Consider the following 14243-nt stretch of genomic DNA (forward strand, 5'->3'; position numbering starts at 1 on the left):
TGCCTTTGAAAGACCAATGAATAAACTCTAGCATACAGGTTCCAAACAGTACGGTCATTTGTTCGCCAATGACAAACGGCAGGAGGAACTGCAATGAAATGGTAGGTTTTATTGTGCAAAATCATGCTGGTTTCACTGAAAAGGTAAACATTGTTACAATATTGCAGATTTAACAGCAATGACTAATCTTGAATTTCTAACCCACATGCTTTTGGGTTTTGTCAGTTTTTGAATGTGTTCTTAGATTTAGCTCGGTAACATTTCAAGTGGGTTAACAGCTAAGGGTGTGTAGGTATTCACAACTACAGACTGTTCAATGCAATCACAGTTGACATTACTTGAGCAACTTCCAGAAGGAGTTGTGGGTAATCTTGACAGCATTCAAATGTGTGGGACCTCAATTCATCTATAAGTGCTAAGTCTATACCTTCATCAACGGTAAACATTCAGCAAGGCTATTTCCAGCATTATCTCTTGTTTATGGCACCATTAGGCAGTAATTAAATAAGTAGGTGAGTCACTACAAATGTGCTGCTTCTAGTGTGAGAAGTAGAACTAGGATCTTCACAAAACAGGATTTTTGTTAAACGTTTTCTCTATCATTTGATGTAGCATTGTCAATTTCATCAAAAAATGTACAGCACAATCGTTTATAAAGACCGAAGAAAACTTGCCTATGGAATACTGAATTGGACTCGCATTATCTGTTTCAAAGTTTTAGTAGTTTTTCACTTCATATTGTGATCGAACAGTGCATTTTGTTTATATTTTAGGCTGGTGGGTCATACAACTAAAATCCTGGATTCAACTTCCTCGATCCCCAAACAGAATGAACTAAATTGATGCTGGTGCGCATCAATTTAAAGGTCACATGTCATTTACTGGTCAGATGTCTCAATTCTTGTGACTAAAAACTATTCTTTTTTTTTTCTTCCAGCATTGTTACCTACTTAGTTATGTGAAATGATTAAAAATTGTGGAAACTTCAATGACCTCCCATCACGAATCCTTGGTGTGTGAGATCTGCCTCCACAGCAGAGCCTTGAGGTTGTTGAGGATGAGCGAGTGCTCCATGTTCATCTGTCCAGCATTGCCTTTGAGGGACATGCACGCATACAATTGCCTTTCAAGCTCCTCCTTAAGTTCTGACGGTGCCCCCCGCAGTAGGTAGTCCTTCAGTGCACTGCACGCCTTGGACAAGTTCGGCTGGATAGGGTCCTCCCTGCACCTTTTCTCTGTCATGTCACATGATGTCTGGCAGTCCGCCCCATACAAACAGTCTGAATCTGTCTCACATCTAAGCGCTCGCATAGTGCGTCGGAACTCGTTCTCGGGCACCACTGCGCGGGTGTCGGTGAGCCGGAGTTCATGGCGATCTGTGTAGCCGAAGTGTGACGCGGCAAGGTCACAGATGAGGAAGCTGCCGTAGGTGCCGTGGAAGATGTCTTCCACTAGCTCCAGCAGGCCCATAGAAATCTTGGCTTTGCGAGGCCAGGAGGGGGTGAACCACTGGTCCAGGGTGCGTTGCATCCCGGTGGGGACCCAGGCCACCAGCGGCCAGGGTAAGGACAATCCATACAAAGGTCCGTAAGGGACGCGCTCCGTCATGTACAAGTCTCCACAGTATCCCAGAAGACGAGGGGTGTGTCCACGGTCTTGAAGCAGCAAGCCCAGCAAGACCTCAAAAAACAGCAATCACATCAATCTAAACATTTGTGTGACCAAAGAGCTAGAACAGAATTAATTTGATATTAGTCATTCTAGTTTCTTGTTTGCAGATTTCCTTGAGAGGGTGCAGGAGATAATGGGTAAGGTTCCTCCTCTATAAATGCAAATAAAAGATTTTGCAGAATGGGAGCAATCTGTTTGGATAGTTGTTTAAGCTGCAATCATGAACATTGTCCTTTTCTTTTCTTTTTTTTTGTTTAACTTACTGACATGGCAGTATTGGTCAGCATCTTCCACATCACCAAAATAAAAAGAACATGGCTGGACCTGGGTTTTAGCTATTGATGATGTAGTATGTCTTGGTGAAGCTCTTGTGTGAGCTCTGTCTGCCTTATCTGCTTGTAAGAAACTTCATTCAAACTCCTTGCTACCCTCCTCATTCTGCAGCATTAGGCTGCTAGGGTGGTGTGAAACGCCTAGCACCTGATCAGCTTTCCTGGGAAAGTCCCACCAGACATCCATTTCACTTGTTATCCAAACCGCTTATCCTACACAGGGTCGTGGGGATGCTGGAGCCTATCCCAGCAGTCATTGGATGGCAGGCGGGGAGACACCCTGGACAGGCCACCAGGCCATCACCGGGCCAACACACACACACACACACACACACACACACACACACACACACACACACACACACACACACACACACACACACACACACACACACACACCTAGGGACAATTTAGTACAGCCGATTCATCTGACCTACATGTCTCGTGTCTTTGAACTGTGGGAGGAAACCGGAGCCCCCGGAGGAAACCCATGCAGACACTGGGAGAACATGCAAACTCCACACAGAGGACGACCCGGGACGACTCCCCAAGGTTGGATTACCCGGGGCTCAAACCCAGGACCTTCTTGCTGTGAGACAACCGCGCTAACCACTGCGCCACTGTGCCTCCTCATTCTGCAGCATTAGGCTGCGGGGTGGTGTAAAATGCTAAGCACCTGATCAGCTTTCCCGGGAAAGTCCCACCAGACAGCAACCATTAAAATGAGCTACAACAAAGCCATTCACGCTTAAGGATATTCCTAGAGGACCTTCTGTCTTAAATACAGCGACAAAAGAAAGTATCAAAGAGAATATTTTGTTTGCATGTAAATCTTAATAATTGCGGCTTTAAAATTGTTTATTCATTGTGTGACTGGTACACTGTACCTCATCCACCTGGAGGAGGGCCCAGGTAGAGCGGGCTTCCGGCAGCGACACCCGTCCATCCTTGTTTCCATCAGCGACGAAGAGGATCTGGCTGACCAGACTGCCAAGGTTAGCTTGCTCTCCCAGTTTGGACTAAGGATAGGTGGGTTGAAGGAGAAAAATAGAGGTGTTGAGAGGGAGGAGGAACGGGAGGAGTGATAAGACACTTACTTTTTTCATTCCTAAAATGTTTTAATTCCAGTTTGACTGTCATCAGCGTCATTCTGACACGAGGGTGACGACAGCCACCCTCTTCCTGCTTTCCACACACACACGGGCCAAGGTTCACTCGTTTTTTCCCCCCGGGCTCTATGACTCTCTTGCTTTGCTTTCTTTGAACTACTGATGTGTGAATGTTCAAGTTTAGAGTAATTTTTAAGACTCGCCTATGGAAAAATGAACAGGAAAATTATTTTCCATGAAGTTTACCGGCAGGCAATAAAGGTCAGCATTTTCCCGACACATTTAATGAGATCTATGTGAGCAACTAGCCAAGTAAAATTTCTAATATGTATAAATCCAACTTCTGAAACGGTTTTTTTTCCCCCTTTGGAGTTTTCCCTCTTTTTCTCTCCAATTGTACTTGGCCAATTACCCCGCTCTTCCAAGCCATCCCGGTCGCTGCTCCACCCCCTCTGCCGATCCGGGGAGGGCTGCAGACTACCACATGCATCCTCCGATACATGTGGACTTGCCAGCTGCTTCTTTTCACCTGACAGTGAGGAGTTTCACCAGAGCGATGTAGCGCATGGGAGGATCACGCTATTTCCCCCCACCCCCAGTTCCCCCTCCCCCCCAAACAGGCCCCTCGCCGGCCAGAGGAGGCGCTAGTGCAGTGACCAGGACACATACCCACATCCGGCTTCCCACCTGCAGACACGGCCAATTGTGTCTGTAGGGACGTCCGACCAAGCCGGAGGTAACACGGGGATTTGAACTGGTGATCCCCGTGTTGGTAGGCAACGTAATAGACCGCTATGCTACCCGGGCGCCCATGAAACTGGTTTTAATTACATTGTGGCAAAATATGGATGAAACAAAGTCCTCAGCCAACATGGACACCTGCTTTCTTTTAAGCTAATATAGGCTCTTTAGGCTGTTGCGCAAACACATACCTTCCCTCAGTTTGAAGACCATAGCCCCCCCTCATTCATGTCCTGGGACATCTATTTCATAATATCTGAACAAAAAATTTTTTTATTTTTTTTTTGGCGAGAGAATCTCTTTTATCCGCTGTGCCATACCTTGAGATGGTTGAAGACCATCTCTCTGAACTTCTCCACAGATGTGCCTCTGGTGGGCTTGTCAAAGGCAGGGGCTTCTTTTCGTGGCTCCGGTTCCTCACCCAGCTCATAGTGCAGAACTTCCCCAAGTGTACAGCGGATGATCCCGTCAAAGTCACCCCAGCTTCCTGTGTACACCTAGGTGGTGATGGAATGACGAACAAAGCAAGGTTTAGCATGCTCAAAGTAACAAAATATCACAGCTTTTAACCTCCAAACATGCACATAGGAGCAATAACCGCTAACATTGGTAGCTATCAGTCTTTTGGGGTTATAACAGTCCATTAAGTCTGACATATGTAATGATGATTGTTCATGTCTGAAACATGTATTTGTGAAAGAAATGTTCAAACTTATTTCGAAGCATCCCTCGAATATAAAAAAAAAATTTTCTCCCACCTGGTTATTAGGCAGAGTGGAGAGGCATCTGCTAATATACAGAGTGTCTTTGTCACACAGACTACTGCAGGCTGAGCCATCAATGATTCCCCTCCTGTATTTATCACACTGAGATAGATAGATAGGTAGATAGACACAGACAGACAGACAGACAGACAGACAGACAGACAGACAGACAGACAGACAGACAGACAGATATATATATATATATAGATAGAGGAAAAACACTTGTTTGGTTTCTCTCTCTCTCTCTGCAACAAAATTAATGAACATTCTGCTAAGCCCTTTACTTGATGTAATACTATAGGCTGAACACAAGGTGGCGGTATTAACAAAAGTCAAACTTTAGTTGAAGTACTCAGAGCACACTACAGCCTTTGTTTGATTCAAGTATCGCTCTTCCAAAGATTTCCAAAGCACTTTGGGGTAGCAACCACATCTGAGGTCTGGAGGTTGACATGTGCGGACGGAACATTCTCTATGGTGCTCTTCTGAGGTCAGTCACACAAAAGAGGTTTCACAGACCATTAATACACTTATCTTAGAAATCCAGGACAAAAACATGATTTTTCTTCCCTTCAAGTCCAAATTAAGATTCGGAATATGACATAAAAATCTGTCAGGATTGTCAGGGAGGAAGAAAATAAGATGAGAATGTCAAGTACAATGAAGACAGGGTCAAATGATGGCCAAGTGTCATTGTGAGAGCAATTCATATTTGATGTTTGCTTGCTTTTAATCTTTCACCATGTGTGACCTATACCATCCATCCATCCATTATCCAAACCGCTTTATCCTGCTCCCAGGGTCGCAGGGATGCTGGAGCCTATCCCAGCAGTCACTGGGCAGCAGGCGGGGAGACACCCTGGACAGGCCGCCAGGCCATCACAGGGCCGACCATGTTTAACTTTATTTTACATTGCTTAGATATATGCTAAATGTCCATGCGTAACAGAACAAAGGTAGTCTCGTAAAGTGTCTTCTCCAGGTGCACAAAGGCCTACTGTTAACTGTTGGTAGATAGCAGAGGAATGTATGGAAGTCTGCACACACTAATTGGAGAAATGGCCTTGGTGGGATGTGAGCTGCAATACATGAGATAAGGAGGGGAAGAACAAACAACTGCCCTGTAACAGAGACTGCACTGTACTGTACTGATTGGCGCGCATTCAAGCATCTAGGCTTGAGTGTGTCTGCTCGTGAACATATATTATTAAAGTGTGACAATACTTTATGAGATTTTTGTCCTGCTCCTCATTTAATGTCAGAGTGGAATTAAATAACTGCCATGACAGTCACTCACGATGGAGTTCTTGCACTCGTGTCCTCTGCACAGCTCTGTGTAGGTAGAGTACTGCACGTAGAGCACCCAGCTCCCTACCAACACAGTCAGCCAGGTCAGGAACAGGTACTTCACCCGCACAAACGAGATCCGAGCCTGTAAAGAGCAAGTAGGCAGCATAAAATAAACAGAACGAGAGGAAAAGTGATGAATTTGATGAGAAGTGGTACAATTTAAGTCCGGGTTGTGTGCACTTTGAGAACAGAGGGTAAATCTCATCAAAGCTGGCAAACAGGCTAATATATTTTCTCCCTTAATGGGAATGGCTTGGATCCCTTCAGCACTGACTTTCCATCTTGCTCGGTCTACTATGTAATGCTGCAAATGGTCCCGTTTCATCCCTGGGCTTGTCTGGTGCATAGGTTATATGTCTCTTTCAAATCACGGTATTTCTGCGAGTTCGATTTCAGAGCAGGTGTCGGTTATCAGCATGTCACACATGTAAACGGTGCAACAACAGAGAGTATAAGAACTGCACACTTAACCAGAAAACTGGCTGGCGGTTTCTAATCAGCCCAAATTGCAGCCCAGTAATAGGTTACCATGGTGACAGCATAGCGGGTGTCTCATAACAAGGTATTGACTGGCTGACCGGTCACCATCCCCAACAATGGCCCTTTGAGCTAGGAACACTCATTCCTGAGATGAAACACTGGTTTCAGTTATTCCAATGCGACATGTCACAAGCTGCATTAAATAAATTTGGTTACAGAATGTCACAGGATTCACACATCACATGCCTTACACGGGGCCTATGCACAGGCCACCACAACTCCACCCCTATGCTCTGAACCCCATTATTTCCTATGGCTTATGCCACGCAGGAACAGACTTCAAATCCATGCAAATTTGCTCATGTGCAGTGCAACAAGTAGCCAATAGTGGGTTTGCATGTTCAGTGTAAAAGCACCTTTGTTGCTTTGCATTCTATGTGAGGTCCTGTTGTGCCTGTGTCATGTGTGCAAGTACACACAGGATACAGCCCTAAGGCATATCTAAAACAGCAAAGTCAAAAGGTGGATGGGAACCAGTCGAACAGATGCAAGGCATGATCCGAGTCTGAGGGTGTGAACCTGTGTATGGGAGTTCACAGGGAGAAAACACGGGTTTTGAGTGACTGAGGTAAACCCCTCCGTGTTAATTACTGATAACTCTCGGTACAACTGCCAGCAGAGCAAATTTCTCTATTGATATCCGAGACTAAATAGTGATTTAAGCTAGATTTGTGAAAATGTGACAAGAACAGCTCATACACCATGTCGAGGCCCTGTGGTGTACCTGAAGAGTCAGCTGCTGTTAGCAAATCTGACCAAAATACAAACACTGTGAGGGAAGCATCAGGACAAAAAGCCTTTGACATTGATACCCGCTAATCGGGCCTGATCTAGATCGCAGCTCAGGATCCTGCTGTTTTGGGTCCTCACACATGCACATGTACATGCACATGTACATGTACATATGTGTGCACATACGCGCACACACACACACACACACACACACACACACACACCTTATATCCATGTCTTGTATTGCACACAGAAGAATGTCGACAGGTGAAAATATCACCTCAATTTTGCTTCAGTTGTTTGTAATTTGTCATAAAGTCTAATGGTGTGATTTATTCGTGGCTTTTGAGTATCAAAAAGCTCCACAAATAGAACAGGGGTGGGGGGGCGGAGGGGTTTGAGGAAGTTTGTTGATACATTTATGGAATGCATCGCCACTGTAAACCAACACTGAAGCTGTGGCAAAGGCAAGGGAAGTAGGGGGGGAAAATTATATGCTTCACTGGTGACAGAGAGGCATTTCTTCTCAACACTAATCCAGTAGTTTTGGATTAGGTCTTTGAAAAATGAAGTCCAAACTACAGCTGTAGTCACGGTAGAGCAGACTGGCCTTCTAGTGTGCAATATCCCGGCGAGATCAACAAACAGACAGAGAGATCTTAAGGAAGTCGACTGAACCTTGACTGAAGGCATCGGGGGTGTACAAATCCAGCATCCACCGACCTGACCCATTCAGCCTCTATGTTTTTGGTATGTGCTTTAAACAGTTGCGATGGTAAGATAAACGCCGCATGTCACGGGTTTGAGAGTATCACATGCACATTGTGTACATGCATGCGTTTATATACCATGAAATCTGTTTTCTTTTTTTTGCGGGGGGGGGGGCAGCTTTGTAAGCCTCCGTTTTAAATAACCACTTTTTGCTTCGTACTTTTCAATGTGCCCCAACCTGTCATTGTACAGCATATGAATACATGAAAACACATGTTTTCTAAACTTGGAGAAGTGAAACCAGTGAAACCAGAACAGTGAACGCTGCCATTTCCTTCTGTTTGCTTTGAAGTCAATATTTGATGCCTGCCTCAGGTAAACATAAACTCTTCAACCGAAATGCTTCAAAGTACTCTATAGTTTATCTAACCCAAAGAGCAGCAGAAAAAGGCAACAAACCTCCATGTTTGACCACAGTATCAAAAAGAGACCCAGTTCTGCAAAGCAGCAGCACCAAAGACATACTTACACATCAACTGAAATAAGCTTAAGAATGTCTGTTTTGTTTTGTTTTTTTAGTCTCAGATAGCCCTAATAAGCTTGTTATTGAATGATTATATGAAGAAAGCTTTCAGGTAGAGGGTCAGTAGCTGTGCAGTGCTGTCCAATACACTAAATATGTAGTTTATGTGAAGATTTGGAGGTCTCTGCTAGAAGTCCTATCCCAGAAACTAGAAATCCTATCCTGTGACAAAACTGCGACACCCTGCCAATGTGAGCACATTTTACTATGTGAAATAAAATACCTGGCCTGCCAACAACAAGTATTGTCATCACTTTGGGTGTCAGATATAAACTGAAATTATTTTGATAAGTTCGTCTCATAGGCCTAAATATAAAAGCAGAAAGTGGTAAGATTGCAGGCTCAGTAGGCTAAATGCAAAGTACCAAGTTGATCATATAAAAAATGTGTCACAGCTCAATGTCGGTGACAATATGCCATCTAATGAGTGACTTTCATAGAAACAAAATTAATCCTGATATATGAGAAAACTATATATGCAAAACACACACACGCACACAAACAACTTTGGTCAAAAAATGTATTCAAGAGTCTTGGTTTGTCTTTCATAGGTAACCTCAGTAGGTTGGTCAGAGCTGTTAATGTAAATGTAACCTGCTGGTTTGCATGGCCAAGTCACTCTGGATAGCACAGTGTGTTTGTGTGTGCGTGTGTGCATGCGTGTGTGCATGCGTGTGTGCATGCGAGAGAGACCATCTGTGTGTGTCTGTGTTTGTACATGCGTTATTATTCCAAAGGCAAAATGTGCATCTTATAAATATGAAAACATCCATTGGCATTTTCATTTTAGGCTACTCTTATTATATACAGGTACATGAGGTTAACATGTAAACGAAATCCACTGTAATCTAGTTTGAGACTTCTTGAGTATGTTACATGTTAACTAAGCCTTTGTGATAATTCAGCAAAAGCAAGAGCCAGTCAACTGAGATAGCAATGCCCATACCAGGCCACAAGATTGCTAGGGATGTAGTGGTAAGGTGCTGGCTGAAGTAGTAAAACTTCTACATTCTGTTCTGCCAGCAGGTCAAATGGACTCAGCAGAAATGTGGCCAAGCTTTCAGCAAATTCTAGACATCAGAAATGTTTACTCCTCTATGTTCCAAGTTTGGTTCTAATGTATTTTGGAATGCAGTGTGAGTGTGGTTTCCTTCTGTTAATCAACTGCAGCCAGTTCTTCTCAAACTAAGCTTCTTACAGTATTGGGAATTGTCCCCGGCTGCAGGTCACCAGTAGGCTACACAATACACTGGGTTTCACACTATTATCTTTCCAAGAGGATTACTTCTGCTGTGCAAGCATTGCATTTGATGCAACCATAGATTGAGCTGCAAGCTTAAATTGCAAGTCCCAAAAGAGCTTAATTCAAAGATATGTAAGGAAACACTCCAAAAGACGTGAGATGACCCAGTAGTTAAAAAAGGCCCCTTTGACCCTTAGCGTCTCCAAAGGTGCCTCCATGACTAATAAAATGACGAGTGGTCCTCAGTCGATCTTTACTGCCAGTTTTCTATCTCTTTTGGATAGATGAACACATTCGCCTCTTATCCAAGGTGCAACTGAGTTTGTGATTAGATTAGACCCATGGATCTTTGTATTGAGAACCACTCCCCCAATTGTAATGTCTGAATGCTGTTAATGCACGTGCACATTCACAGCCTTACTGAACTGCTGCAGAATGGTACGTTATATACGCACCATTGAGAATTATTGGGCCAGTGAATTGACCTTTATGGAACCGGACTGTTTTTCAATTGATAGATAGCATTTAAAATTTAACTCACCAAAGGCAACAGTCTTGGGACGTAACGATAGCAACATGCACTTTCATGAATAACGACGCACTACTGTTTCACCAGCTGTCAACCTGAAGTGGCAACACGATGTCACTATTACAGATGCAGTTTTTCATCCATTTTTGTCCGCACTACACACAACGCAGAGAGCGGCTGAAAACACCAATATTACCTGGAAGTAGAATGACTTTTTCACCCAGGCCCGTGGAAAAAGACCCTTCGCCATTACAAAAATAGATCATCTCAATACGTGGACCTGGCTGCGGGAGATCATCCAAAATACATGGAGACTGTGCGCTCGGAATGCGGCTTTCTATTTGTCAAAAATGCTTCGATGGATAAACTGATACAATAACAGATCACGACAAACCAGTTTCATTCCCAACCTTTTTCGTCCCCGGGTTGCTGTTTTTATCTTTTAATTCGCGTCGACGACTAAGGTATTATTACACTTTCTCTACATCGCTGGTTTTGCTTCTGCAGCCAAATACCCCCGCTGCAGAGCACAGAATGAGGCGGAGCTGGCGAGGGGGCGGGACCATATGTCTGATGGGCGGGGCCAATACAGCGCCACTCTGCACTGTAAATCACGACACTGGGGAAAGAGTTTATGCCAACCATTGTATGTATCTATATCCAGCTCTTCGCTATTTATTATTTTTTATTGTCATCATTATTAATTCCATTCTTCCGTAAGGTTTTTGGATCACATCTACTCGCATCCTTTTGCAGATAGACACATCGTTCCAATTTTCACATGTAAAGCATATGTGTGTCATGGTGGCTATTACTTATCTTTTTGATAACTGTTACAGTTATTGAGATGTGTATGTAATGCCTCATAAGAAAAAAGATATTGCTGCTTTAAGTTCTATGCATTAGACATTATAATTGTATGGTTTTTATGATTTCACTAAGCATTTTTTTTATGTTCATGTAGTTTTATCTTTATCTCACGGGGCATATGCAAAACTCACATATATTTATTTGTTGTATGTCATTTATTATTGTGTCTGACATACAACTATTGTTGGTTATGTATTGTTTTAAGCTGATTGCAGCTGTGTGTAGCACTATTGCCCAAGGCAATTAGTGGTACATAGAGCTCATATTGTCCCCTCAGGAACAATAAAGTATATATAATCTTATATGAATATTTTACTGTAATAATTTTTTAGTGTCTGTCTATGGGAGAGCGCGTATATTCATTAATATCTCAAATACTATACATGCTAAAGTAATCATACCTGGTACATTGGTGCCCTATGGAGATGAGCTGAACATATTAAAGTATGTAATGAATAGCGTCACCATGTGATCGGTTATTAAGTATTTTATGTTTTGGCTAATAACTCATGTACCGTTAGGAGCAGAAGAAACAATTTTGCACAGTGGGTTCCATGGACGAAACTGATTTGACTAATTTAGGCCACGCCCACTTGCGCCTATTAAAAATGTTCCGCCCTTTTGGATTTTTCGGTAAACAGAAGGTTTGCCTCTTTTGGCACATATTCCATAGAATCTTCACTGCAGTTGATACATGCCATATTTAGATGACCTCGAGTTGGTTTTTTGATATCGTTTACCGTTTGTCTGTAATTAGTTATCATCACGATTTTAAATGCATGGCCGGATGCATTTGATGGATCATAAGTCTTTAATGGAACACTGGGTTGCAACCAATTTTGTAAATGTTCTACATACAGCCACAATGCACAAGTGCATAAGTTTGTCACAGTTGATACAATTCTACCAACAGGGGGCGCTACAGTGACAGTATAACATGACATTTCCATTTCTGTTGTGTTTAATAAGATGAAACGTTGTACACAGCTTCTTCATGAGCCTGTGGACATCATATATATATGGCACCAATAGCTTCACCTTGTGGTCATTAATAAAACACCACATTATCTTTCTCTTATGAATACTATCATTAAAATGCTTACAATTTCAGAAAATTGTACCTGTGTCCCTTGTAATTACTGTGAAAATGCAATCTATGTTTTGACAATTTACAGAACTTTGAACCATGAACACATCAACCACCAGAAACAGCAGCAGCAGATGCAGCATCCACATGCATTTTCTTCAGGAAATGCAAACATGTCTAGTTGATTCTGATTTTATCAGTAAATTTCTATTTGTTGAACATTTCTAACAAGGCAAGAATTGCAACAATTTCAATTAAATACAGGTATTTGAAGCACCATTTGTAATGGGGGTATATTTATTTACCTATATTTTACAAAATTGCTTAAATCAGACTGTAGTTGTGTGCGTTCACATTTGTAGTGTCTACAGACAACGAACTGTTTGATAATCAGTTACACTGTTTATAAACCTTTCAGGTACACAATAAAGCAAACAGAATTAAAAAACTCCCTTTTCTTTCTTCTAATGTCAGCCATGAATTATATTAAATCGAACTTTATTCACATTTATTTCTCATCATCTATGCCGTCAAAATGATGGAGAGCCTTTATTTGTTGTTCTTTACTCATTTGTAGTACTTCTGGCATCTGCACGTTTACGTTGGAGTTTCCCAGGCTCTCACATCACTGAGCTGCACTCAATGTGCCTGACTTCCTAAACAGACAGAGAGCAAATGTGCAAGAGAGAGAGAGAGAGAGAGAGAGAGAGAGAGAGAGAGAGAGAGAGAGAGAGAGAGAGAGAGAGAGAGAGAGAGAGAGAGAGAGAGATCTATCCTAAAGCTACAGATGCTTCAAGATACTAATTCAACACCTGATTGATGATTGTAGGGGCTTTATTGCCATTTGCAGCTGGTGCATTGGAAATCTTACACGCTGACTTGCAACATAAAAGATGCAAGGTATGCTGACACATACAATAATATTAGTGGTTGTCAAAAGCATTTGGTAAAAGGGAGAGAGAGAGAGAGAGAGAGAGAGAGAGAGAGAGAGAGAGAGAGAGAGAGAGAGAGAGAGAGAGAGAGAGAGAGAGAGAGAGAGAGAGAGAGAGAGAATGTGGTCCTGATTAATTTTGGGCAGAGAGCTTTAAAAAAAGCTCTCTGCCCTAAATTAATCAGCAAAGACTCAGATCAGGCTTTGAGTCTTTGCCCTCTCTTTGGCGGCAGGTCCTCATTCCAGAAGACATAAGGAATAATTACTGCAAGAGGTCATCAAAATTATTCAGTACCAGTAGTTGATATGTATGGAAGGCCATTTCCGCCCATTTTACTGGCGGAAATGGGCTTCCATAGATATGTAAAAAAAACAAACACAAACACACACACGCGAGGGGGTGGTGGTGGTGGGGATCTGATGGGGACAACCATCCTGGCGGTAGGCGGATGGATGGGACGCTTGAAAAAAGATCCCACAATCACCATTTAATTTATAGCCATATGCCTTTGTAATTGGACTCCCCTTTTGCTTATAACACAGCATTTATTAGAAAATCTACACTTGATATGCTTTTGACTGTTAAGAATTATTTTTTACAGTATTTATTCACTACAATCTCCACAGAACACTAAAATGGATACAATTTAAACAGCGATGATACATTTCTTGAAACGTAAACTATATCACATTGTGCCATTAGAAAAACGGGGGTTTTGCAAAAACTGGTTTTTGCCCATTTGTTTAACAAGCGTGAAGGCACCCCCCCCCCCTCAAATGAGCCCCTGTCTACCACTATGTCTTATAACAGGATGTGTGCACATCAGTGATTAAGCTGTTATGATGCACAGAGCCCTTCAACCATGTGCACACTATGTACAATAGTCTGAAATATGCTATCCGCCGCTAACAAAAATTACTTCCGGTTGCGCAGCAACGTAAGGTACAAGCTCCTACGACGTCTCTCTTCCGATAACAAATTCACGCTTGAAAATAAATGATGTATAAAATGATTTAACTTGCAGGAGAAGTGCTGAATTAGAAACGAGC

The 14243-nt window shown here is 42.6% G+C and overlaps 1 protein-coding gene across 1 annotated transcript; it reads right to left on the bottom strand.

Moving 5' to 3' along the window:
- Positions 1-100: 100 nt before the first annotated feature.
- On the bottom strand, positions 101-10817 carry dipk1aa (divergent protein kinase domain 1Aa). Its single transcript, XM_056293288.1, has 6 exons — positions 10502-10817; positions 5915-6049; positions 4612-4719; positions 4174-4350; positions 2891-3022; positions 101-1680 (listed from the first exon to the last, which is right to left on the bottom strand). Exons 1-6 carry the CDS (start codon positions 10553-10555, stop codon positions 1000-1002), a joined length of 1287 nt encoding a protein of 428 aa, XP_056149263.1. The 5' UTR covers positions 10556-10817; the 3' UTR covers positions 101-999.
- Between the last annotated feature and the right edge of the window lie 3426 nt (positions 10818-14243).

This window comes from Lampris incognitus, chromosome 14 (genome assembly GCF_029633865.1).
Source record: "Lampris incognitus isolate fLamInc1 chromosome 14, fLamInc1.hap2, whole genome shotgun sequence".
Classification (NCBI taxonomy): Eukaryota; Metazoa; Chordata; class Actinopteri; order Lampriformes; family Lampridae; genus Lampris; species Lampris incognitus.